The sequence below is a fragment of the Kogia breviceps genome, chromosome 15 (assembly GCF_026419965.1).
Source record: "Kogia breviceps isolate mKogBre1 chromosome 15, mKogBre1 haplotype 1, whole genome shotgun sequence".
NCBI lineage: Eukaryota > Metazoa > Chordata > Mammalia > Artiodactyla > Physeteridae > Kogia > Kogia breviceps.
This window is the reverse complement of record NC_081324.1, coordinates 42,661,405-42,687,452: the sequence shown is the minus strand read 5'-3', so window position 1 is coordinate 42,687,452 and position 26,048 is coordinate 42,661,405. Positions and strand designations below refer to the sequence as shown.

At 33.8% G+C, this 26,048-nt stretch overlaps 1 protein-coding gene across 1 annotated transcript in view; it reads right to left on the bottom strand.

The window, feature by feature from the left end:
* CCDC178 (coiled-coil domain containing 178) overlaps positions 1-26,048 on the bottom strand; it is a 383,416-nt gene that overhangs the window by 343,446 nt on the left and 13,922 nt on the right. Inside the window, exons 4-6 of the mRNA XM_059039646.2 lie at positions 8,349-8,371; positions 2,731-2,816; positions 484-684 (exon numbers count right to left, since the gene is read on the bottom strand). Coding sequence (XP_058895629.1) covers positions 484-684; positions 2,731-2,816; positions 8,349-8,371 — 310 coding nt within the window. The remainder of the gene's footprint in view (positions 1-483; positions 685-2,730; positions 2,817-8,348; positions 8,372-26,048) is intronic.

Sequence of the window (26,048 nt, the reverse complement as noted above, 5' to 3'; positions counted from 1 at the left end):
CTTGGAAACATCCTAAGTTTCTTTGCCTGTTAGAAGTTCCCAAAGCAAATTTACTATTGAATTCTCAAAAGAAGATGCATATAAGTTCCTAAAATATCACTTAGAATTCTCTCATTTTCCAAGATTTAAAGATGTGGCTGATGCCATCAACTGGCAATCACTTTAAATTTCTAAATTTCTAGTGACTGAAATATTGTAGTCATTATGGGAAATATGTACCAAATGTTTGCATGACCCTTGGGAACCACAAGTTCAATGGCATTTCCAACAAATAACAGCAGGTCCAGGTTTGCTCAGTGCAGCCCCAATTTATGTCTATAAACTCAGCATTATTATTAATAGTATCTTTCAAATACACACTGGTTTGCATGCAGAATAATATGGTCACTCTAAACAGAGGTAATTTTTTAATTCAGAGCTTCAATTAATCATCCACACCTCTCCAACAAAGTAAATGGCAATATGAAAAATCCTTATTATTACCTTTCTGCACAGCTAACGGGATTTCTTGATGTTTCCAGATTGACCAAGAATCTATTTGCACGCTAATCCTTTTCTTTCTTGACTTTTGTTGTTTTAAAGCTTCTTCAGCTTCTGCACGATCAGTTTCCAGACTTTTAATGAGTTGGATGGCCTCTGATAGCAATCTTTCCATTTCCTGCTTTAATTCTGGACACTTTTCATCTTAAAAGAGAAATATGTATTCACATTGGTTAATGAATCAGCCAATAAGCTGGATGGTGGGAACAGGGGTACTAGCTGTGTTGCCATCTTTTTAATATTTATATATTTACTATGAGAATTGTAGAAAAGTGAATTAGCCTTTTAAAGACAGTTTTATTATAATATAATCATAACATTAATTATAACCTTTGAAGACAGATTTTGAAATAAATATTTTATAAAATAATTAGAATAGCTAAGTCTCAACCAATATCTTCATGCACATTTTTTTCTGAGGGAAAAACACATGTTCTATTCACAAGCTGTATTATAGCGCTTTATTTTGAAATTATGCTTGTGTTTCCTCCCATTCTATAAGAAAAGCAAACCATAATGTTTTATCTAACATTTATCTATTATTTACCAGATAAATACTGAAAATCCTCAGAGGTTTCTAGAAACAAGACACTTTATGTTCTTTACCTTATCATATAACAACATCCTTAGTTAGCCTTGCCAGAAATTCATCGTCATTTCCAAATTGTATTTAGTCAGTTACAATACAAATTAACTCCCTTATGAGAGATATTTGTGATTCTTGATTCACAGCTCTGGAATGATATGGTTTAATGTTAACAAAATGATTAACATGGGTATCCATTCATCTATTTATGCAAGAAATGGGTAGAGAGGCTGTTATGTTCTACACAGTATGCTCTCTCCCTGGAGGTAGATCAGTAAAAAAGACGGATATGAGTCCCATTCTGGTGAGATTTATACTTGTGAACATTGGCTTTTGCCAAAATGTGACATGACAAGAAGACATAAACAAACACAAAGTGTCAAGAAAGGCAAAGCCTCCAAAGTGCTGGGGCTGGAGGTTAAACAGTGAAACTGGATCAAGAAGAAAGGTGGCTGACAGATCTTTGTTTTATTTTGTTTTGTTTTACTTTTGGACAATAAAGACATTAATTTCCCATTGGAAAATGGAAAGTTTTGTGTATAACTTAAGGTGTCCCCAATTCACTCTATTTAATATCTCTCTGAATTTTTTTCCAGAATATCATCTCAATTAGTTTTACTGTTTCATATGGAGTGAGCAATCACCTGCATTTTTTATTAGCATAAACACTTAATTACCACAAATCTTCCTAATCCTGATGCTGTCTTGTATTTTAGAGTCAAATATACATATTTATAATAAACATAATTGTAGTTTATTTAACTGTTATTGTGACCATTAATACATTGATATTTTCTCCTAGAATTTGTCATTTGAAAAATTAAGAAGAAATGAATCAGGTTTTCATTTTCATTATAAATGGAAAATAGTAAAAACAGAGTCTCACTATGAGTGACGGCATTAAATGACAAGCTATTCGTGCTTCTAAAAAGTCCTAAGTTTATTGGTTATCCTTCTCTAAAGGAAGGTGTTCAACAAATTTTTGTGGCAAAAGTCGGAGGAAGTGTTTAATGTCAAGGATATAGTCAAATATGTTGAAGTAATTTTAACACAAATGTTATACCAGTATATAAATTATTATACATTTACATTTGGAAATTTTGACAAGAATATTAGTCTTAATTTATATATATAGAAGAGCTGTGATGTCCAATATGGTAGCCATGAACCACATGTAACGAATTTACATTTAAATGTAAGTTAAAGTTCAACTTAAAATTAAATTTCTCAGTCTCACTAGCCATATTTTAAGTGCTCAACTACTGTATGTGGCTAGTAGCTACCCTATTGGACAGTGAGACATAGAACACTTCTATTATCACAGAAAGTCCTATGGGACAACACTGAATTACAGTTACATTCTTGAGAAGTGGGCAGGGATAATTATATATTCAGGACCTAGAGCAGTATATGGTATAGTACAGTAATGAATAAATATTTGTTGAATAAATATTTAATCAAACAATACAGAGGCTCTTTCTTCTATTAGTCACTCATTACAAAACTCTTATATGTGATTCTTGTGTAAATGAGAAATGTATAAATGAAAAGCCAATGAGCTTTTAAATATAATTATACTTTTCTAGTATAAGGTACAACTTTACCTCTCAATTCTTCTGGTATGACATCTTTCACTGGTGTAGCAACACTCAGATCTTCTTTCAGCTCTTTTGTGAAAGAAGTTCTGCTCCTTTTTAACAGGAAAGAAGCAATCAATTAATAAAGGAAGGCTGTACTTAAAGTTAGTAAAACAAATTTTAGGTGATATTTTAATATTGAATTTTAAATATTTGTGGTGAAACTTACTATACATATTAATGGAGATGAACATAGCAAAATTTTAATAGGAAATGGGTTTTATACTGCATGGTAAATTAAGAGAAATTTAAAATTTGCTACAAATGACTTGAAATTTTTTGAGGGGAGAGTAAAGCAATACTGTTTTAATGATATCAGTCTTTTCTAGAGAGTGTTGCTATCAGAAAAAAAGAGTTTACTGAAAATAATTTGAGAGTTATCTCTCTAATTTCAGTTTAGCAATTTCTGGGGAGACAATATAAAATGCAAGGAGTAAAAATACTATTTCATATTTGATGTTATTAAGGTTTTAGAAAAATGTCCAAATTAAAATGTTGTATTTTTTCTTAAGAATCTTTCTAGCTAAAGTTCTATATATTCAATAATGAAATATTTCTCATTATCAGTATTCTTCTGGTCCAATTCTTGAATTCTAGACTAGTTTTCACTGTACTGAAGAAGTAGTACGTTTCAGGAAGTATCATTTTATCCATGTTGTAGCATGTATCAGAACCTCATTACTTTTTATAGTTGAATAATATTCCACTGTATAGATATACCACTCTTCATTTATCTATGAGTCCACTGAAGGATTTCAGGTTGTTTCTACCTTTTGGCTATTGTAAATACTAATGATACAAATATTTGTATGCAAGATTTTTTTTGAATACCTGTTTTAAAATCTTTTGTGTATATACATCAGAGTGAAATTGCTGGGTCATATGGTAATTCTAGGTTTAACTTTTTGAGGAACCACCAAACTGTTTTTCATAGTGGCTGAACCATTTTACATTCCCACCAGCACTGCACGAGAGTTCCAATGTTCAACAGAAGTGGCAAGATATGAGCATCCTTGTCTTATTCCTGATCTTAGGTTGGAAACTTTCTGTCTACACCATTAAGTGTAATGGCAGTCAAGAGTTCCTCATAAATGTCCTTTACCATGTTTTGGAAACTCCCTTCCCATTCTAGTTTTTGAGTGTTTTCATTATGAAAAGTTGTTGGATTTTGCCACATGCTTTCCACATCAATTGAGATGTTCACACAAGTTCCCCCCACCTCCTTTTATTACTGTGATACATTACATTGATTGGTTTTTGCATTCTGAACCACTCTCACATTCCTGGGATAAATCTTACTTGGTCATGATATATAATGCTATTAATATGTTGCTGGATTCATGTTGCTGATATTTTATTGAGAATTTTTGCATCCATATTCAAAGTGATTGGTCTACATTTCCTTTTCTTGTGATGTCTTTATCTGGCTTTAGTATCAGGGTACTGCTGACCTCATAGAATGGGTTACAAAGTTTTTCCTTCTCTTCTATTTTTTGAAAGAGTTTGAGAAGCATTGCTATTGATTCTTCTTTCAATGTTTAGTAGAATTCACCAGTGAAGCTATCTGGTCCTGGGCTTTTCTTTGGTTGGGTGATTTTACTGATTCAATCTGTTTACTCATTACAGACCTGTTCAGGTTTTCTACTTCTTCCTGAGTCAGCTTTGATAGTTTGTTTCTAAAGAATGTGTTTATTTCATCTTGGCTATCTAATTTGTTGTTCATAGTATTATCAACTGTTCATTGTATTATTTTATAATCTTTATTTATGCAAGATCTATAGTAATGTCCCCAATTTTTTAATGAGTTTTTTAATTCAAGTCTTCTCTTTGTCAGTCTAAAGGTCTTAATTTGTTTGATCTTCTGAAAGAAACAACTTTTGTTTTCATTTATACTATTTATTGGTTTCTTTTTACTTGTATTTCATTTATCTGTGTTCTAGTCTTTATTATTTCCTTTCTTTTGCTAGTTTTAGCACACTCATTCTTTTCTAGTTCTGTAAGCTATAGAGTTAGGTTATTGGATTTGGAATCTTCTTTTTAATGTAACCATTTATGGCTATACATTTCCCTCTGGGAACTTCTTTTACTTCATCTCATAAGTTTTGGTACCACGTGTTTTCATTTTCATTCATCTCAAATTATTTTCTAATATCTTCTGTGATTACAAATTGACTCACTGGGTTTTTTAGAGAATGCTGTCTAATTTATACACATATCTGAATTTTTCAGGTTTTCTCCTGTTAATTGATTTCTAGTTTCATTGAATTGGGTCAGAGAAGGTACTTTGTATGAATTTAATTTTTTAAATTTTTGAGATTTTTAAATGTGGCTCAATAATGTTCAATCTATCCTGAATAATGTTCAATGGGAATGTGAAAAAAATGTGATTTCTACTGTTGCTGCATGGAGAGTACTATATAAGTCAGTTAGGCCTAGATGGTTTTAGTGCTGTGCAAGTCTAATTCCTTACTGATCCTTTTGGTTCTTTTATCCATTATTGAAAGTGGGGGTACTGAATTATCAAACTTATTATAGAACTTTCTACTTCTTTCACTTCTGTCAGTTTACTGCATGATTTTGAGGTTATGTTTTTAGGTATGTATAGGTTTATAATTTTTATATCTTCTTGATGGTGTGACCCTTTAGTCAAGATATCAAATATTCTTTGTCTCTTGAATATGTTTCGACTTAAAGTCTATTTTGTGTTATATTAGTATAGCCACTCAAGCTCTCTTCTGGTTACCATTTTCCTGGAATATGTTTTTCATACTTTCATTTTCAACCTACTTGTGTCTTTGGACATCAAATGAGTCTCTTATAAACAACATGTAGTTGGAGAATGTATTCTTATCCATTCTACCACTCTCTACCTTTTGATAGGAGAGTTTAATCCATCTTCATGAAAAGTAATTACTGATAAGAAAGGACTTACTTCTGGCATTCTGCTATTTGTTTTCTATATTATCTTTTTATTCTTTAATTTCTCCATAACTCCCTTCTTTTGTGGTTAGTTGATTTTATTGTTTTATTTTCCCCCTTATTGGATTTCTGTGTTTTTTATTTATTTGTTTGTTTTATTAGAGTTTTTCTTAGTGGTTCCTTGGAGATTAGATGTTACAACTAACATCTTAACTTCACAAAAATTAAGTTTGAATTAAAATCAACATATTTTCAATAGTATTAAAAATTCTGCTCCTTTACAGATCTGCTTCTTCTCTTTATGTTGTCATTTTCACAAATTAGACATTTATACATTGTGTACCCATTAATATAGATTTACAATTATTGTTTTATCTATATAGTTTTAATTAGATAGAAAAACAAAATAGATACATAATAAAAATGCAATTATACTAATTTTTGTATTTATCTTTATAGCTACCTCACTTTTGGTATTCCTTCATATGGCTGCAAGTTACTGTCTAGTGTCCTTTCACTTCTGCTTGAAGGGACTACCTATAGGATTTCTGATAGAACAGGTCTGATAATGTGTGGAGCCCCTCAGTTTTTGTTTATCTGGGAATATATTAATTTATCCTTTATTTTTGAAAGACACTTATGCAGGATTCAGAGTTTTTGTCTGACAAGTTGTTTTCTTCCAGCATTTTACATATGTCAATCCACTGCCGTCTGTCCTCCATATTTTCTGATGAGAAAATGACTTATAATTTTATTGAAAATCCCTTGTACATGATGAGTAACTTCTCTCTTGCTGCTTTCAGGATGCTACCTTTGTCCCAGGCTTTCAGCAATTTTATTATGATATGTCTTAGTGTTGATCTCTGAGTTTAACCTGCTTGGAGTTTACTGAATTTAGTGAAAGTACAGATTCATTTATTCCATCAAACTTGGGGAGTTTTTAACCAATGTTTCTTTAAATATTCTTTCAAGCCCTTTTTCTCTCCCCTGTCACTCTTGGACTGACATTATGCGTATGTTTGCATTTTTGATGGTGTCCCTTGGTCTACCAAACTCTGTTCATTTTTCTTCATTGTTTTGTCTTTCTGTTTCTCAGCCTGAATAATCTCAATTGAACTATATTCAAATTCAGTGTTTCTCTCTTCTGCCTGCTCAAATCTGTTGATGAATATCTCTAATCCTTCATTTCAGTAATTGTATCTTTTAGCTCCAGAATGTCTTATTTGATTCTTTCTCATAATTTCTATTTCTGTATTGATATTCTATATTTGTTGAGACATTACTCTCCTGGTTTTGTTGGGTTTTTTTGTCCATAGTTTACTTTATCTCTTTGAAGATACTTAAGACTGTTGACTTAAAGTCTCTGTCCAATAAGCACAATGTCTAGGCTTTCTCAGAGCCAGTTTCCTTCATTTCTTTTTACCCCTTGTTAATGGGGCAAATTTTCTTTTATTCTTTCCCTGCCTCATAATTTCTGTAAAAACCTGGAAATTTTGAGTATTTTAATGTGATATGGATATAAAATTACCCTCCTTCTACTGGGTTTATTTTTGCTGTTTGAGGTGGGTTTTTATTTCCTTAGTGATTCTTTTAAACACTTATTGTAATATCTGTATTCTTTTTCATTTGTGGCCATTGAAGTGTTTCATTAGCTTACTGGTGAACTTGAGTTTTGTCCAAGTTACCTTAAATACCTGGGGCCGAAAAAAGCAAAAAGGAAAAAAGGAAAAATATACACTCCCAATCTTAGCAAACTGGCTCCGAGTTGGAGTACTCCTTTAATGTTTATCCAGGCTGCTTACGACTCTGCCTCTACCTTCAATTCTTACCTGTGCAGATATTAAAGGTTAGCCAGAGGTAAAAGACTAAGTTTTCTTGGTCCTTCCTGAGCATGTGTCCAACACTGTTCATATGTGTGCACTTTTTAATTCTGTAGTATATATGAGAGCATTGAAAAACCCTATTCCCCCATGTATCTCTTTTCCCAAACTCTTTATTCCCAGGCATTTTGATCTTTTTAATGCTTGTCCTGACTAATCCACAGCCTCAGACATTGGTGGTAAATATATGACTTTAAATACTTTCAGCAAACACTGACTGGAAGTGGTTCTAGCTCTGTGATTGCTCTTAGTCAGGAAAAAACAAAGACAATCCTTTGTGCTGGTCCTTCAGGGAGTCATCAGACTTATCAAAACACTGAACCATACTTCTTTGAGAATAAGGTCCATACTGTTCCTTCTGGCACTAGCAATCTGCACCACAAGTCAGGCTATTTGCTTCATGGCCACCACTGATTTGAGGGCTGGAGGATGGCAAGTGGGCAATTTAGCCACAGTCCCTCCTTCATGCAATGTAGTAACTCTTTCTTCCTTAACTTTTTCCCTTGTTGTTGTAAGTTTTGGATTAGATTCCACATTTCTGCAGAAGTTGATTCTCATAAAGTTTTGCCAAATTTACAGTTGTTTTTATGGTAGGACAGAGCCCTGGAAATCCCTATTCTGCTATTTCCAGAGACATCCTAATTCTTATACTTTAAAAAATAAATTTTAATATCTAATATAAAAATTCTGCTTTCAATTTTCCCTTTTGAAATAAACTCATCTACAGCAGATTAATCATCAAAATTTGAGCATAAAAAATATAAAGGAAGCACGAAAGGTTCTTACCATTCTTCCAAAGATGTTTCAAACTGTCAAAATAAAAGATCTCAATAAAAAATCAAATGTTTAACATCTTAAAAAAATAGTACAGCAGGTTCTTATTAGTTATCCATTTTATACATATTAGTGTACATATGTCAATCCCAATCTCCCAATTCATCATACCACCACCTCCCAACTAATAAGAACCTGCTGTATAAAAAAATAAATTAAATAAAAATTTTTTTAAAAGACAATAGTAAATTTAACTCACACCTAAACTCACTGACAAAATTACAAATACTCTACTTCACATTCCCCATTCTATTTTTGTCAAATTATACTCTGTTGTTTCCACAACAGCTATATACTTACCTTAGCTAGTCCTTTTATTATTACTCCCACCTAATTGTTCTCATCTTTTATCTGTTTCTAAATTTTACCTTTACAACAGGGGTCACTTCAAATGCCATTTATTCCTAAAAGACTTTCCACAGAATCATAAGTGCATGATATCTAATATATTACCAAAAAGTGGAAAACACATAATTACATGTAAGTTCACAAATATTTAGTTTTTCAGAGTAATATCCCTCTTCAGGACTATAAATTCCTTGGTAGAAGTCATGTTCTACAGATATATTCTAACACTACCTTGGCTCTAAGGGGCACAAATTAACAAGAACACAAGGAATATACAGTCAGAATGTTGTGCGTTTCATTGACAATCTCCAACTCAAGAATTTAAATTGAAGATACATGATTACTTTTCCCCAATTCCCATACCATACCAAAATTTCTGGGAAAAAATATATAGGTATGTCAATAAAATCATTGGAATGTATATTTGAGAAGAGTTCCCCAAAACAGAGTAATCAGATGAGACTGATAGTGAAAACAGAGCAAAGAAAAGTATAACTAAGAAGAGACAAGTGGAAACCATTTCAGGGGAGGTAAAAGGCTTCTGTGTGGAACCCACGAGAAATTCCCAGTATGTTAGAATAACCAGGTGATAGGCAAAGTAAATAATTAAAGGGCTGCCTGTGATGAGATGGGCCAGTCCAGTCTTAACTGCTTTCTATCCCAAGAACCCAGAATACATGGATGAGAAGTTACCTTCTAGTCATTACTATGAGAAGAATTCTCTAACCACATTGGAGATCTGCCTAAGATGGAGAGGCTATCTAAGAATAGAAGTTATGGTTCTAGAGAGAAACAAAACAGGACCTACATAACTAGCAGAATCTTAAATAGAACCAAACAGGTGAGTGAGGAAAAATAAAAGCAGATTTATCAATGAGGGAAAAGATTCTAAGGGGCTACAAACTCAAAAGTAAGCTTATTAAGGCAAAAGAAAAGGCCCACAACTTTCTTGCCTAAACATATTACCTCCTATTTACAAAGAGCCTGAGTAAAATTTTTATACACTGCATAAAACCATAGATGTAAGCAGACCCTGACAGCTTCTAAAAAGCAAACAAATAATAACTGCAACAAAAAAACAACAAAAACTTATGCTAGCAACAAGTAATCAGTCTGGTCCATTATTTATAGATACAAGGACAAAAGAGTATCCAAATATTTGAGGAAAGATTATAGTATGAAAAATAAGAAAATTTAAACTGAATATAATAATAAATTCCAGGCATATATATCTTTTCTCCACAATACTAAAAAAGACAAATGTGAAATTTAGCATGAGTGTCATTATCCAAATATAAAATAGGCTAAAATAAGTAATCATTTTATTACCCATATATATGAGTTTAGTTTATTATAAAATTTCCATTTCAAATTAAAATGGAGATGGACAATGAATGAATAATATTAGGATAATTCAAATAACTAAGAATAAAGTATCATATCTGCCTCATGCAATAAAAAAATAAACTTCAGAAGGTTAAAGAAACTTAATGTAAAAAAAAGTATTAGAAATAATTAAAAATATTAATCTTAATATGAGGAAGAATTTTTAAAACATTACAAAAATCCCAGAATTTGTCAGATAACAGATTGGTCTACATACTAATGTCTCTATGAAAAAGCTACCATAAATAAGTTAAAAGGATAGTACAAGCAGTATAACAATTTACAACTAATACAAAAGATAAGAGATATCTATCACTATTTCTATAAATATGTAAGAAATAACAATACAAGGAAAAAAATGGGAAAACTACATGAACAGCAATTAACAAAAAATTAATGCAAATGGGCAGAAAGGATAAGATGTTCTACTTATATGTGACAATTGATCTATCCATATATTTATCTATATCTATAGACACAGTTATATACTCACAGATATACATTAAATGAATATTATATATACAAATGTTATAAAACCAGTATTTTAGCATGAAATTTTTGTTAATTTGCCCATTTTCCCCATTACCTCCTACTCAGTTCTCTCTTCTAAACAGATTTTGGTATTTGCTATACTGCCGGAATTTTCTTGGGCCAATAGTATAAGAGACTCAATGGAATCTTAAAAAAAACCCTGGAGAGACTAAATTCACCTGCATAAGAAAAAACCAATGAATGCAATTGTTTGAAATCTCAATGGCTGTTTGCATGTAACATAACAAGCTTATTCTAAAATTTATATGTACCAAGAATAGTCAAAGTTTAAAAAAGGAAGAAAAGAAGGAACTACCATATCAAAACATATTATAAAGCATGTAAATTAGTAAAAGGAGGTATTATAATAGAAAGATAAAATTAACCAGTGGAACAAAGAAGCCAGAAATAAATATACTCATATATAAAAACTTGATATATGATTGATGAGATATAGCTGATTTCTAAGAAATGACTGGATTTTGCAATAAAATTGATGTTGATAAAAATAATTTTCCATATTTTTACAAATGAAAATAACTACCTATTCCATTCTCTCACACATAAAATAAATTCACATTGTTAAACAATTAAATCTGAAGTAAAAAACTTCAAAATTTTAAAATAAAGGAAAAATTTTGTATGAAATAGTGAAAAATTTCTTAAACAAGTTCCAAAACACTTAAAATAAAGGGAAAATGATAAATTTAAGTACATTAAAATTAAGAACTTTTTAAAAATAAAAGATAACATAAAAAGACAAATCAAATGACAGAATATGTTTAAAACCTACACAACAAACTAAAGATAATCCTTTATTCCTACAAGTCAACGAGAAATTACAAATAAACCAGAAAGAAAATGGTAAATGATAAACAGGCAGAGAAGAGAATGAACATTTGATGAGTATATTAATAGATGCTAAACTAATTAATAATTGGGAAAAATGACATCACTTGATCATGGAAACTCAAGAGTCCTACATAGTGCAGATACTTGTAATCAGGCTAATTTATGTGATACTAGTTCTAAGAAGTCATTTGAAGCTGAAGTATCACAAGAAAGGAAATTGGTTAAGAGACATTTTAATGTACTGTGACATAACTGTCCCAAATTTTAAAGTGAATAATGCTTAATTGAGTGAGTAATGCTTAATTAATATTCTGTTTGATCCTCTTAAGAGCACATTTTCTATGATACAGAAAATGATGTATTTTATAATGATAAAAACATGCTACCTAAATTTTTAGAAATAGAGTTATATTTGGTATGGAGAAATATATTAAGATGAAAAACTTACCCTTGCAACATTTTTTTTTATAGTCCATTTTTTGAAGACTTCATTGAATTTGTTACAATATTGTTTCTGTTTTATGTTTTGGTTTTTTGGCCATGAAGCATGTGGGATATTAGCTCCCCGACCAGGGTTCAAACCCACACCCCCTGCATTGGAAGATAGTCTTAACCACTGGATCACCAGGGAACTCCTGACCCTCACAACATTTTTGTAGAGGTAAGTGATAAAGCAATAAAGAAAAATTATTTTAATCAGTTTTTGATCTGATGGTAGAAGGTAAAATTTATTATCAGGATACTTAAATGGTTCACATTGGGAAGGCCTACAATACCAGAGGAAAATTTGAGTTTTCCATGTATAGCTTCCTATCTGAAATATTTAGACAAGTCTTAGAAATCTCTCAAAATCACTTTAAATTAATTTTAATAAAATTTCTGTTATTATTAAGCTTAGAATATTACTTATTACCATAAATATTTGAGATATTTAGAAATATTGATTATAACTTATAATATAATCAATTTTTCCCAACTAACCACAAAATCCTATGCATTTCCTATTTCTGTCTCTTTCAAAGAGCAAAGAGAAACAAAAGGGGGGGACTAAAAATGTCAAATTGGACATACTTTAAATATGTAAGAGTCATCAAATTATGAGTGAAATAAAATATTTTATTTACTTATAGCTCTAAACCACATTGCCCACAAATTCCTGATTGATACATGTAACATTCTAACTGACCCTGATTTTTTTAAATCCATATTTTTATTGGCAATTATTACCAAATATTTTGAATATTTAAATGCCACTTAAGTTCTTAAGACAAAGAAAGTATTCATAAAATCTTCTAAATATTTTCTACTCGAAAAAATTAACTTCATGTTGGGAATCTCCCTTTTACTGTATATTTGTAGATGTGAATACTAACGCTGAATACTATCTCCCACAACTGTGACCTACTTTCATCTGAAAAAACTACTCATACTTTTGAACTCACAGTCAATAGGGGGTTTCCTATAACTACCCTATTCAAAAGTCCAAATCATCTTGAAAGCATAGGCAATATTTATCAAACAACATGCCAAAGTTATTTTTAAACTTAAGAACAAGTACATCCTTCCCATGCATTTAAAAGCATGTGCAAAACCTGACATAATTTTTAAAAAATCATTCCTGAATCCATTCATTCAGAAGTATTTAATGCCTATAATGTGCCAGGTTTTATTAGGTACTATGGTTAGTGGTGAATTATAAATAGACTTTAACTTCCAAGATCTTATAATCACATAGGACAGAGAGATATGAAGAAACAAATAAAATATACTGTGCTAATTTGGTCAGTAAAATGACATATGAGATTCAAGGGAAGGAAGAGAGCTATCCAAAGCTTTGGAGGGCAAAGGTAGTTTGTGGGAAGAAATGAGGGTTAAACAGAGATAAAAGAAGATACATGGGTTAAGGTCCAGGGTTAAGAGAGTTAATCAAAGCTAAAATAGACTATATGAAGGGACATGAAGCTTAAGAGTAAATATTATTTTATAAAGGACTTTTATGTCACGCCAAGGAATATGAAATAACATGAGACATTCAGACGAGGGTTTTAGGCAGATTACTGGCAACAATACATTTAGAAAAGAGAAGGCATATGGCCTATTTTATGGAAGAAGGAAGGGAGGAGGAAATGACTAAAGCAGAGGTACCAGTGAAGGGCTCTTACAGTAACATTGGCAAAAATGAGAATGGCCTGAATGAAGATCCTACAGTATGGATGGGAAGAACTGTCTGCATTTGAGACACATTCTAGAGGTGGAATCAGAAAAAATTAGTAGGAGACTGCTTCAACATGGCAGAGTAGAAGAACGTGCACTCACTCCCTCTTGCGAGAGTACTGGAATCACAACTAACTGCTGAACAATCATCGATAGGAAGACACTGGAACTCACCAAAAAAGATATCCCACATCCAAAGACAAAGGAGAAGCCACAATGAGATGGTAGGAGGGGCACAATGACAATAAAATCAAATCCCGTAACCATTGGGTGGGTGTCTCACAAACTGGAGAACAATTATACAACAAAAGTCCACCCACTGCAGTGAAGGTTCTGAGCCCCACATTAGGCTTCCCAACCTGGGGGTCTGGCAATGGGAGGAGGAATTCCCAGAGAATCAGACTTTGAAGGCTAGCGGGATTTGATTGCAAGACTTCGACAGGACTGGGGAAACCTAGACTCCACTCTTGGAGGGCACACACAAAGTAGTGTGTGCATCAGGACCCAGGGGGGAGGAGCAGTGACCCCATAGGACACTGAAACAGACCTACCTGCTAGTGTTGGAGGGTCTCCTGCAGAAATGGGGGGCATCTGTGGCTCACCGCAGGGACAAGGACACTGGCAGCAGAAGTTCTGGGAAGTACTCCTTGGCCTGAGCTCTCCCGGGGTCCACCATTAGTCCTACCAAAGAGCCTGGTAGACTCCAGTGCTGGGCTGCCTCAGGCCAAACAACCAGCAGGGAGGGAACTCAGCCCTACCCATGAGAGGACAAGCAGATTAAAGTTTTACTGAGCTCTGACCACCAGAGCAACACTCAGCTCTACCCACCACCAGTCCCTCCCATCAGGAAGCTTGCACAAGCCACTTAGATAGCCTCATCCACCAGAGGGCAGACAGCAGAAGCAAGAAGAACTACAATCCTGCAGCCTGTGTAACAAAAACCACATTCACAGAAAGATAGACAAAATGAAAAGGCAGAGGACTATGTACCAGATGAAGGAACAAGATAAAACTCGAACTAAATGAAGTGAAGATAGGCAGCCTTCCAGAAAAAGAATTCAGAAAAATGATAGTGAAGATGATCCAGGGCCTCAGAAAAAGAATGGAGGCAAAGATCGAGAAGATACAAGAAATGTTTAACAAAGACCTAGAAGAATTACAGAACAAACATCTAGACGAATTAAAGAACAAACAGAGATGAACAATACAGTAACTGAAATGAAAAATACACTAGAAGGAATCAATAGCAGAATAACTGAGGCAGAAGAACAGGTAAGCAACCTGGAAGACAAAATGGTGGAATTCACTGCCATGGAACAGAATAAAGAAAAAAGAATGAAAAGAAATGAAGACAGCCTAGGAGACCTCTGAGACAACATTAAACACACCAACATTCACATTATAGAGGTCCCAGAAGGAGAAGAGAGAAAGGACCCAAGAAAACATTTGAAGAGACAGTAGTTGAAAATTTCCCTAACACGGGAAAGGAAATAGCCACCCAAGTCCAGGAGCACAGAGAGTCCCAGGCAGGATAAACCCAAGGAGAGACATGCCAAGACACAAAGTAATCAGATTGACAAAAATTAAAGACAAAGAAAAATTATTAAAAGCAGGAAGGGAAAAATGACAAATAACATACAAGGGAACTCCCATAAGGTTAAGTGCTGATTTCTCAGCAGAAACTCTAGAAGCCAGAAGGGAGTGGCATGATATATTTAAAGTAATTTTAGTGAAAAGTGATTTAAAGTGATTTAAAGGGAAGAACCTACAACCAAGGTTACTCTACCCAGCAAGGATCTCATTCAGATTTGACAGAGAAATCAAAAGCTTTACAGACAAGCAAAAGCTAAGAGAATTCAGCACCACCAAACCGGCTCTACAACAGATGCTGAAGGAACTTCTCTAAGTGGGAAACACAGGAGAAGAAAAGGACCTACAAAAACAAACCCCAAATAATTAAGAAATTGGTAATAGGAACATACATATCGATAATTACCTTAAATGGGAACAGATTAAATGCTCCAACCAAAAGTCACAGGTTTGCTGGATGGATACAAAAACAAGACCCATATATATGCTGTTGACAAGAGACCCATTTCAAACCTAGGGACACATACAGACTGCGAAGGAGGGGATGGAAAAAGATATTCCATGCAAATGGATATCAAAAGAAAGCTGGAGTAGCAATACTCGTATCAGATAAAATAGACTTTAAAATAAAGAATGGTACAGGAGACAAGGAAGGACACTGCATATTGATCAAGGGATCAGTCCAAGAAGAAGATATAACAGTTATAAATATATATGCACCCAACATAGGAGCACCTCAATACATAAGGCAAATGCTACCAGCTGTAGAAGAGGAAATTGACAGTAACACAATAATACTGGGGGACTTTAACACCTCACTTACACCAATCGACAGATCATCCAGACTTAAAATTAATAAGGAAACATAAGCCTTAAGTGACACAGTAGAAAAGATAGATTTAATTGATACTTATAGGAAATTCCATCCAAAAACAGAAGATTACACTTTCTTCTCAAGTGCACATGGACCATTCTCCAAGATAGATCTCATCTTAGGTCACAAATCAAGCCTCAGTAAATTGAAGAAAACTCAAATCATATCAAGCATCTTTTCCAACAACAATGCTATGAGATTAGAAATAAATTACAAGGGAAAAGAAATGTAAAAAGCACAAACACATGGAGGTTAAACAATACGTTGGTAAATAACCAAGAGATCACTGAAGAAATCAAAGAGGAAATTGAAAAATACCTAGAGACAAATGACAATGAAAACACAGTGACCCAAAACCTATGGGATGCAGCAAAAGCAGTTCTAAGAGTGAAGTTTAAAGCAATACAATCCTACCTGAAGAATCAAAAAAAAAAACTCAAACAATCTACCCTTACATTTAAAAGAACTACACAAAGGAAAACAAACAAAACCCAAAGTTAGTAGAAGGAAAGAGATCATAAAAATCAGAGCAGAAATAAATGAAACAGAAACAAAGAAAACAGTAGCAAAGATAAAGAAAACTATAAGCTGGTTCTTTGGAAAGATAAACAAAATTGATAAACCTTTAGCCAGACACATCAACAAAAAGAGGGAGAGGAATCAAATCAATAAAATTAGAAATGCAAAAGGAGAAGTTCCAAGGGACACTGCAGAAATACACAGCATCATAAGAGACTACTACAAGCAACTCTATGCCAATAAAATGGACAACTTGGAAGAAATGGACAAATTATTAGAAAGTTATAACCTACCAAGACTGAACCAGGAAGAATTAGAAAATATGAACAGAACAATCACAAGTAATGAAATTGAAACTGTAATTAAAAGTCTTCCAACAAACAAAAGTCCAGGACCAGATGGCTCCACAGGTGAATTCTATCAAACATTTAGAGAAGAACTAACACCCATCCTTCTCAAACTCTTTCCAAAAATTGCAGAGAAAGGAACACCCCCAAACTCATTCTACGAGGCCACCAACACTCTGCTACCAAAACCAGACAAAGATACTACAAAAAAAGAAAATTACAGACCAATATCATTGATGAACATAGAGGCAAAAAACCTCAACAAAATACTAGCAAACAGAATCCAACAATACATTAAAAGGATCACAGACTATGATCAAGTGGAATTTATCCCAGGGATGCAAGGATTTTTCAATATACACAAATCAATCAAAGTGATACACCATATTAACAAACTGAAGAATAAAAACCATAAGATCATCTCAATAGATGCACAAATAGCTTTTAACAAAATTCAACACCCATTTATGATAAAAACTCTTGAGAAAGTGGGCATAGAGGGAACCTACCTCAACATAATAAAGGCCATATATGACAAACCCAGAGCAAATATCATTCTCAATGGTGAAATACTGAAAGCATTTCCTCTATGATCAGGAACAATACAAGGATGACCACTCTTGCCACTATTATTCAACATAGCTTTGGAAGTCCTAGCCATGGCAGTCAGAGAAGAAAAAGAAATAAAAGGAATACAAATTGGAAAAGAAAAAGTAAAACTGTCACTGTTTGCAGATGACATGATACTATACATAGAAAATCCTAAAGATGCCACCCCAAAACTACTAAAGATAATCAATAAATTTGGTAAAGTTGCAGGATACAAAATTAATGCACAGAAATCTCTTGCATTCCTATACAGTAACAATGAAAGATGAGAAAGTGAAATTAAGGAAACAATCCTATCTACCATTGCAACAAAAAGTATAAAATACCTAGGAATAAACCTACCTAAGTAGGTAAAAGACCTGTACTCAGAAAACTATAAAACACTGATTAAGGAAATCAAAGATGACACAAACAGATGGAGAGATATACAATGTTCTTGGATTGGAAGAATAAATCTTGTGAAAATGACTAGACTACCCAAAGCAATCTACAGATTCAAAGCAATCCCTATCAAATTACCAATGGTATTCTCACAGAATTAGAACAAAAAATATTACAATTTGTATGAAAACACAGAAGACTGCGAATGGCCAAAGCAATCTTGAGAAAGAAAAATGGAGCTGGAGGAATCATGCTCCCCAACTTCAGACTACACTACAAAGCAAAGGTAATCAAGACACTATGGTACTGGCACAAAAACAGAAATATACATCAATGGAACAGGATAGAAAGCCCAGAGATAAACTCACGCACCTATGGTCACTTAATCTATGACAAAGGTGGCAAGACTATCCAATGGAGAAAAGACAACCTCTTCAATAAGTGATGCTGGGAAAACTGGACAGCTACATGTAAAAGAATGAAATTAGAACACTCCCTAACACCATATACAAAAATAAACTCTAAATGGATTAGAGACCTAAATGTAAGACTGGACACTATAAAACTCTTAGTGGATAACATAGGAAGAACATTCTTTGACATAAATGACAGCAAGATCTTTTTTGATCCACCTCCTAGAGTAATGGAAATAAAAACAAAAATAAACAAATGGGACCTAATGAAACTTAAAAGCTTTTGCACTGCAAAGGAAACCATAAACAAGATGAAAAGACAACCCTAAGAATGGGAGAAAATATTCGCAAATGAATCAACACACAAAGGATTAATCTCCAAAATATATAAACAGCTCATGCAGCTCAATATTTTTTTTTCAAAAGCATATAATATTTACTCTTCATAGATCAACAGGTTACATGTTCTTTTCTGTTTTTCTTTACAAACCTTAAAAATGTCAACAGCATTCTAAGCTCATTGACATTACAAATACAGGCTTTGGGCTGAAGTTGGCCCATGGGCTGTAATTGGTTGATTCTTACTAAAAAACATTCTCTATGCAGCTCAGTATTAAAAAAAATACAACCAATCAAAAAATGGGCAGAAGACATAAAGAGACATTACTCCAAAGAAGACATTCAGATGCCCAAGAGGCACATGGAAAGCTGCTCAACAGCACTAATTATTAGAGAAATGTAAATCAAAACTACAGTGAGGTATCACCTCACACCAGTTATAATGGGCATCATCAGAAAATCTACAAACAACAAATGCTGGAGAGGGTGTGGAGAAAAGGGAACACTCTTGCACTGTTGGTGGGAATGTAAACTGAGACAGCCACTATGGAGAACAGTATGAAGTTTCCTTAAAAAACTAAAAATAGAACTACCATACGACCCAGCAATCCCACTATTGGGCATATACCCAGCGAAAACCATAATTCAAAAAGACACATTCACCCCAATGTTAACTGCAGTACTATTTACAATAACCAGGTCATGGAAGCAACCTAAATGCCCATCAACAGATGAATGGATAAAGAGGATGTGGTACACATATACAATGGAATATTACCTAGCCATAGAAAGGAACAAAATTGGGTCCTTTGTAGAGACGTGGATGGACCTAGAGTCTGTCATACAGAGTGACGTAAGTCAGAAAGAGAAAAACAAACATCATATATTCATGCATATATGCAGAATCTAGAAAAATGCTACAGATGAACTGGTTTTCAAGGTAGAAACAGAGACACAGATGTAGAGAACAAACATATGGACACCAAGGAGGGGAGAGCAGGGTGGGTGGTGGTGGTGGTGTGATGAATTGGGAGATTGGGATTGACATATATACACTAATATGTATAAAATACATAATAGATAATAATAAGAGCCTGCTATATAAAAAATTAAATTAAATTAAAAAAACCAAAAAATTAGTAATTTTACATAAAGGAAAAATGAACAGTCATTATAATTAATCAACTTTCTGGCTTAGGGTACTGGGTGAATAATATTCCTTTAATTGTACCTGGGAACACAGAAGAAAGAAATAACTAGTTTCATAGGTTTTGAATTTGAGGTGCTTCAAAGATATATATATAAAAAGATGTTCAGTAGGCATTGGGTATACGGGTCTTATAAAAAAAGTGGAATCTGAGCTGGGAATCTCAAATTGGTATAAGCATACAGTACATAAATAACATACATTCAAATGGTATTATCCAAAAGGAGAGTAAAATGAGAAGAGGACATGTCTGGGGACACCAGTATTTCCCATATGGTCAGAGGAAAAATGATCTGCCATGAAGACTGGAAGGAATATCTACCAAAGCAGGAATAAAGCCTGTTAGAGTCAAGTTAGCAAAAGACATTTAAAAAAAATAGAAATGGGGTTTTTCCAGAAGGAGAAAGTGGTCAACAGTTTCATTTTCAACACTACACAGAATAAAATTTTCCATTTTACTCACTTTAATGTGGTGTACACGCACATGTGCCTGTACATTTCAGTGCCGTATTCAACAATGCAGAAATTACTGCTGCATAATAAGCCACTCTTAAACTTAGTGGTTATAAATATTCCCCGTTTTATTTGCTCATAATTTTGTGAGTCACCATGTAAGATGGGCTCAGCTGTGTGGTTTTTTTGGTCACTAATGTGACCTCAAACTAATGCAGTCATCTGGCAGTTTGGCTAGGATAGAATAGTTCAAAACAACTTCACTCACAAGTCTGATGGTTTGTGCTTGCTGTGGTTTGGGTCTGTCTCTCTACTTGGTCATTCATCCTCAAAGAGGCTAGATTAGGCTTCTTTACCTGGGGAACTTACAGCAGCCAAGAGAGTGAAAGCAGAAGCTTCAAGGCTTCTTGACACTTTGTTTAGCAGTTATATGACATTTCTTCTGACATATCTGTTGTTCAAAGCAAGTCCCAAGTCCAGTCTATGTTTAAAGGTTGAGAGAATAGACTGTTAATGGAAGGAGGTGTAAAGGAGGAGGGTAGTCATTTTTAATCCACCATTATCTTACCTTTGACTCCAAGGATATACATGTCTCCTATATGTTAAATGTATCAAAGATTTAAATATAAGTGCTAAAATCATAAAACTCAAAGAAGAAAACATAAAGGTAAATCTTCATGACCTGGGATTTGGCAATGAATTATTAGATATGACAAGAAAAGCATGAGCAACAAAAGAAAAAAAAGATAAACTGAACTTCGTCAAAATCAAAAACTTTTGTACATCAGGGAACATGATCAAGAAAGTGAAAGACAAACTACATAACTGGAGAAAATGTTTGCAAATCATATATTTGATTAGGGTCTAGTAGTCCAAAATATATAAAGAACTCTCACAACTCAAGAACAAAAATATTTGAGCTATGAAGAACAGTTTGGTGGTTCTCAATAAGTTAAACATACAACTACCATATGACAAAGTAATTCTACCCCTAGGTATATACCCAAAAGAAATGAAAACAGGTGCTCAAATAAATCCTTGTATATGAAGGTTCATTTCAGCCATATTTACAATAGACAAAAGGTAGAAACAACCCAAATGTCCATTAACAGATGAACAGTTAAACAAATTGTCGTATATACATACAGTGGAATATTATTAAGCCATAAAAAAGGAAGTACGGATACATGGTACAATGCAGATGAACCTGAAAATGTTATGCTAAGCAAGAGAAGCCAGACACAAAAAATCACATATTGTATGATTTCCTTTATACAAAAACTCCAGAAAAGGTTAAATCCATAGAAATAGAAAGCAGATTGTGGTTGCCAGGCCAGAGTAGAGAGTTAAATGAGGATTAAATCTTTAATGTGTGTGAGGCTTTATTTTGCAGTGGTGAAAATGTCCTGGAACTAGATAGAAGTGGTGACAGCACAACTTTGCGAATGTACTAAATGCTGCCAAGTTGTTCACTTTAAAACAGTTAATTTTATGTTACGTGAATTTCATCTCAAATAAGCCTAAATAAATTAAAATAAAGTATGAACTACCGTTGGTAATAAAGTACAAATATTGGTTCATTAATTACAACAAATGTACCATACTACAAATGTACTGCACTAATGTAAGATATTATGTAATGTAAGTATATATGAAATCTCTGTATCATCATCCCAATTTTTCTAGATGTCTCAATCTGTTCTAAAATAAAGTTTATTTTAAAAAACCAATGCTATTAGGAGAATATAAAAAATTACCTAAATAAAAGAAATTATGTTAAAGAAAAAAAAAGAAAATGGCCACAGCTTTTAAGTTGTGGGATTAAACCCAATGAGAGTAATATGAAACCCTGAAGTTCTTAGAATTAAAACATTTTGGACTAAAAAACAAGAGAGAGTTCAAAATACAAAAAAGCTTCTGAGCTTCCAGCTTATTATGGCAGTGTTATGGACTGAGCTGTCTGCCCCCAAAATTCATATGTTGAAGCCTTAATCTCCAATGTGACTGTATTAGCAGATAAAGTTAAATGATGTCACAAGGGTGGGGTCCTATACAATAACACCTGTGTTCTTATAAGAAGGGGAAGAGACACCAGAGCTCTCTCTCTCAACATATGGGCACAGAGGAAAGGCCATGTGGGGACACAGTGAGAAGGAGGCTGCTTACAAACCAGGAAGAGATTTCCCAATAGAAACCAACCCTGACAGCACCTTGACCTTGGACTTCCAGGCTCTAGAAGAACTGTGAGAAAATAAATTTCTGTTGTTTAAGCCACCAGGTTTATGGTATTTTGTTATGGCAGCATGAGCAGACTAATACAGGAAAAAGCCTGAGATAGCTATTCAGGTCTACTATGAAAATCAAAGAGCAAAGAGCTCAGAGTAGATTAAAGAGACAAGGAGAACAACAAATTCAGAAACTATTCCCAGGAAGCAGAACTGAGTCCTAAATCAAGAAACATTCCTTGGTCCCAGGTGTGGTAGACCTAACATCATGTGCTCTGATAATTTTCAAAATTTTTTGCATTAGTGAAAGCTATGTGCCTTTCATTCCTCCCCTTATGGAAATGAGAATGTTTTTTGTGATGATTCTGTACCTGCTTCACCATTATATGCTAAGTATGCAGGAACAGTATTTAACTTCTCATTTTAATTCACATATTTCTGGGTCAAAAAGAAGCTGCACCTAAGAAATATTGCCTGCATCAGATCTTTTGCAGTATGTGTGACCATGGACATCTGCATGATACCATTATGGAATAAAACTTTTTGGGAGCTGGTGATTATAGTTTGCATTTGGATGGATGGTTCATCATGTTGCCAATGGACTAGCTAATAGATTGCTACATAAATAGTTCCCAAAGAATCATGTCTCCTGGCATCCACATTTTCTCTAATACTCTACTGGATTAACAGAGGACTGATTATAGGCTTGGCTTTGGCCAGTGGGACTTCAGCAAACATAACACAAGCAAAGCTTTATTAAGCACTTACCCATTGAGATTTGTCCTCTTAAAATACTCTCCCAACCACCAGGCATGTGAGCTAGGCCATCATTACCACTATTTCCAGTTGACTTAGCAGATATGTGCAGCCACATGATTGGCCCCAGGCAAGAACCAACAAAATTATCCAGCTGAGCCCAGAACAAATTGCTCAACAGTAACCAAATAAATGCTTGTTCTAGCCACAAAGTTTTAGTGTGTGTGTTTGTGTGTGTGTGTGTGTGTGCACGCGCACACCCTTGTAGCAACAGATAACAGAAAAAACAGTGGTGATTTTTCTGAAGATATTTTCATTAGAATAATGAGGACCAAATACAGATTGCAATGAATAAATGGGTAACTGGGAGGTGAGGGATCAGAGATACTAAATTTAGGCAACTCTTTTCAGATGTTTCATGGAATGAGAAGAGAAAGTGAAAAGGGGATATATTTAAAGGGATGTATGGGATGAAAAAATTTCTTGAAAACAGGAGAAATGTCAATATTTTAAATGTTGACAGGAGTTAATAAAAAAGGAGATTTGGAACATAGGATGGTTGGAACAACACCTGATGGAAAAAGATCCTTGCAAAGGCACAAGATGGAACACAGGTGAAGGGAGAGCCATTGGGACGGGGGGAATCTTCCATGGAAGGACAAAGGGAATTATGTTTGTGGAATTTAAGGACGTGCATTAGGTGAGATAACAGGGGTTTGAGGCATTTCTGTTACTTTATTTCCTATTTTCTTTGGGAAGTAAAAAGAAAGAGATGACTGAGTAGTGAGGTGGAGAATTTGGAAACCTGAACAAAAGAGAGGACTAGAGTCGCCACCAAAAAATACTAGGGAAAGTTCTGATTGACAAATAGAATAATTTCAGAGCACTATGAAAGGTCCCATTGAGGTTGGAAACCATGAATGCATAATATCTCAAATTTGGATTGTTGTGTAATGTTCTCTATCACTATTCAGCTGCCTGGGTGTAGGAGTGAAGATGGCTGACCATCAGAGAGAGCTCATTAGATTTGGCACTTTGTCAGACTAAAAGGATGGCAGGATGAAGAAGTAAAGGACCAAATATACCAATTGGTGAGTGTTTTAAGAGATGAATTGCTTAGGCAAGGAAGTAAAAGAAAATGGGTATGACAGAATGGGAAATGGTGGATGTGTCAGGTTTGAAGTTTCAAATGAAATAGAATTAACAGAATGAGAGAACTCAAAGTATTTGGTCAAGAGGGTCAGATGATCAAACATTAGGTTTCAGAGTTAAAAACGGATACAATATGGTGTAAGCAAAGCAACGTTTTCCAAGTATAAGCATTTTAACATTCATGTTATTGGGTCCTCATAGCTGACATACCTTCAGGCATAGAGATGACTCAGTACAGTGGTGAACAGAGTGGTCATAGGTTTCAGACACACCTGGTCTGGATGCTAGCTCTGGGAGAAAGGAGAAATCAACCTTTGCAATCATTTTCCTCATCCATAATTGGGGATAATGGCACTTTCTACCTCACAAGGTTTCCATAAAGATTCAATAAAATCATGCATATTAAGTGTTTAATACAGCCTATGTTATACAGTAAGCACTTAAAAAACATTAGCTTTATTATCATTGTTATTAATGATACAGTTATTATTTTGTACAATAAATTCTTTATATTTTAAAGAATGATTTCTAAATACTTTCTGTCTAAACCATTCTTTTAAATCATAGTAGCATCTTAATGACTTGTATTGATTAAGTGAAGAAGAAATTTTCAATTTAGTAGAGATCATTCCAAATTAAATAAAACTACCTCTATTCTAGGCAGTCTGGGAGAATCAGGTGGAAGAAAAATAAAACAAAAACTCTTATTTGTATAGGAAGGTATCCAAGTGATTATTTCCATCATTTTTCCATGTCTTCTCATTCTTTACAAAAACGAATATAGATAAAATGTTCACACTAACTCTACTCTGAAAAATGTTCTTTTCAAGATTCAGAATTGCAGTTAAACGTCTATGAGTGGATGGACAAACTTAACAGCAGCTGGCTCATTTACATAATATATTTACACAAAAAGGCTGGTTTTTCAGTTTTCCTGAAGATAAGCTATAAAATATCTTAGCTTATTTTGTGAATTACTTTTATCTAAGGTAATATTTTAGCTGGCGCATTACCCATAGTGTTTAACAGTTCATTAACTGCTCAGAATCCCAAGCAGGATTGGGTAATGAACATGGGCTTTGATAAAAGAGGGCGTGTGTTCAAATCCCAATTCTGTTGTGACCTTGAACAAGATTCTCAACTACTTTAAATTATTATTTCCCCATCTATCAGTGAGACATAACATTAACAACTGAACAACAGTTTTGAGTTATTACAATGGTTTATAATAGCTATTGTAGTACAGTTACTATAATTGTTTATTAAAATACCTATGAATGTATTTTCATCATTTTTAACAACATGCATAATTGTTAATTAAAACACATGTGATGTGTACAGCATATCATATTAATATTAATTCTCATCTATCTTTTTAATATACTCTTCAAGGCCCAGGCCACCATTAGACCTGTGACCTGCGAAGCATTCTGTGAAGGGGTATTCTGGTTTGGGG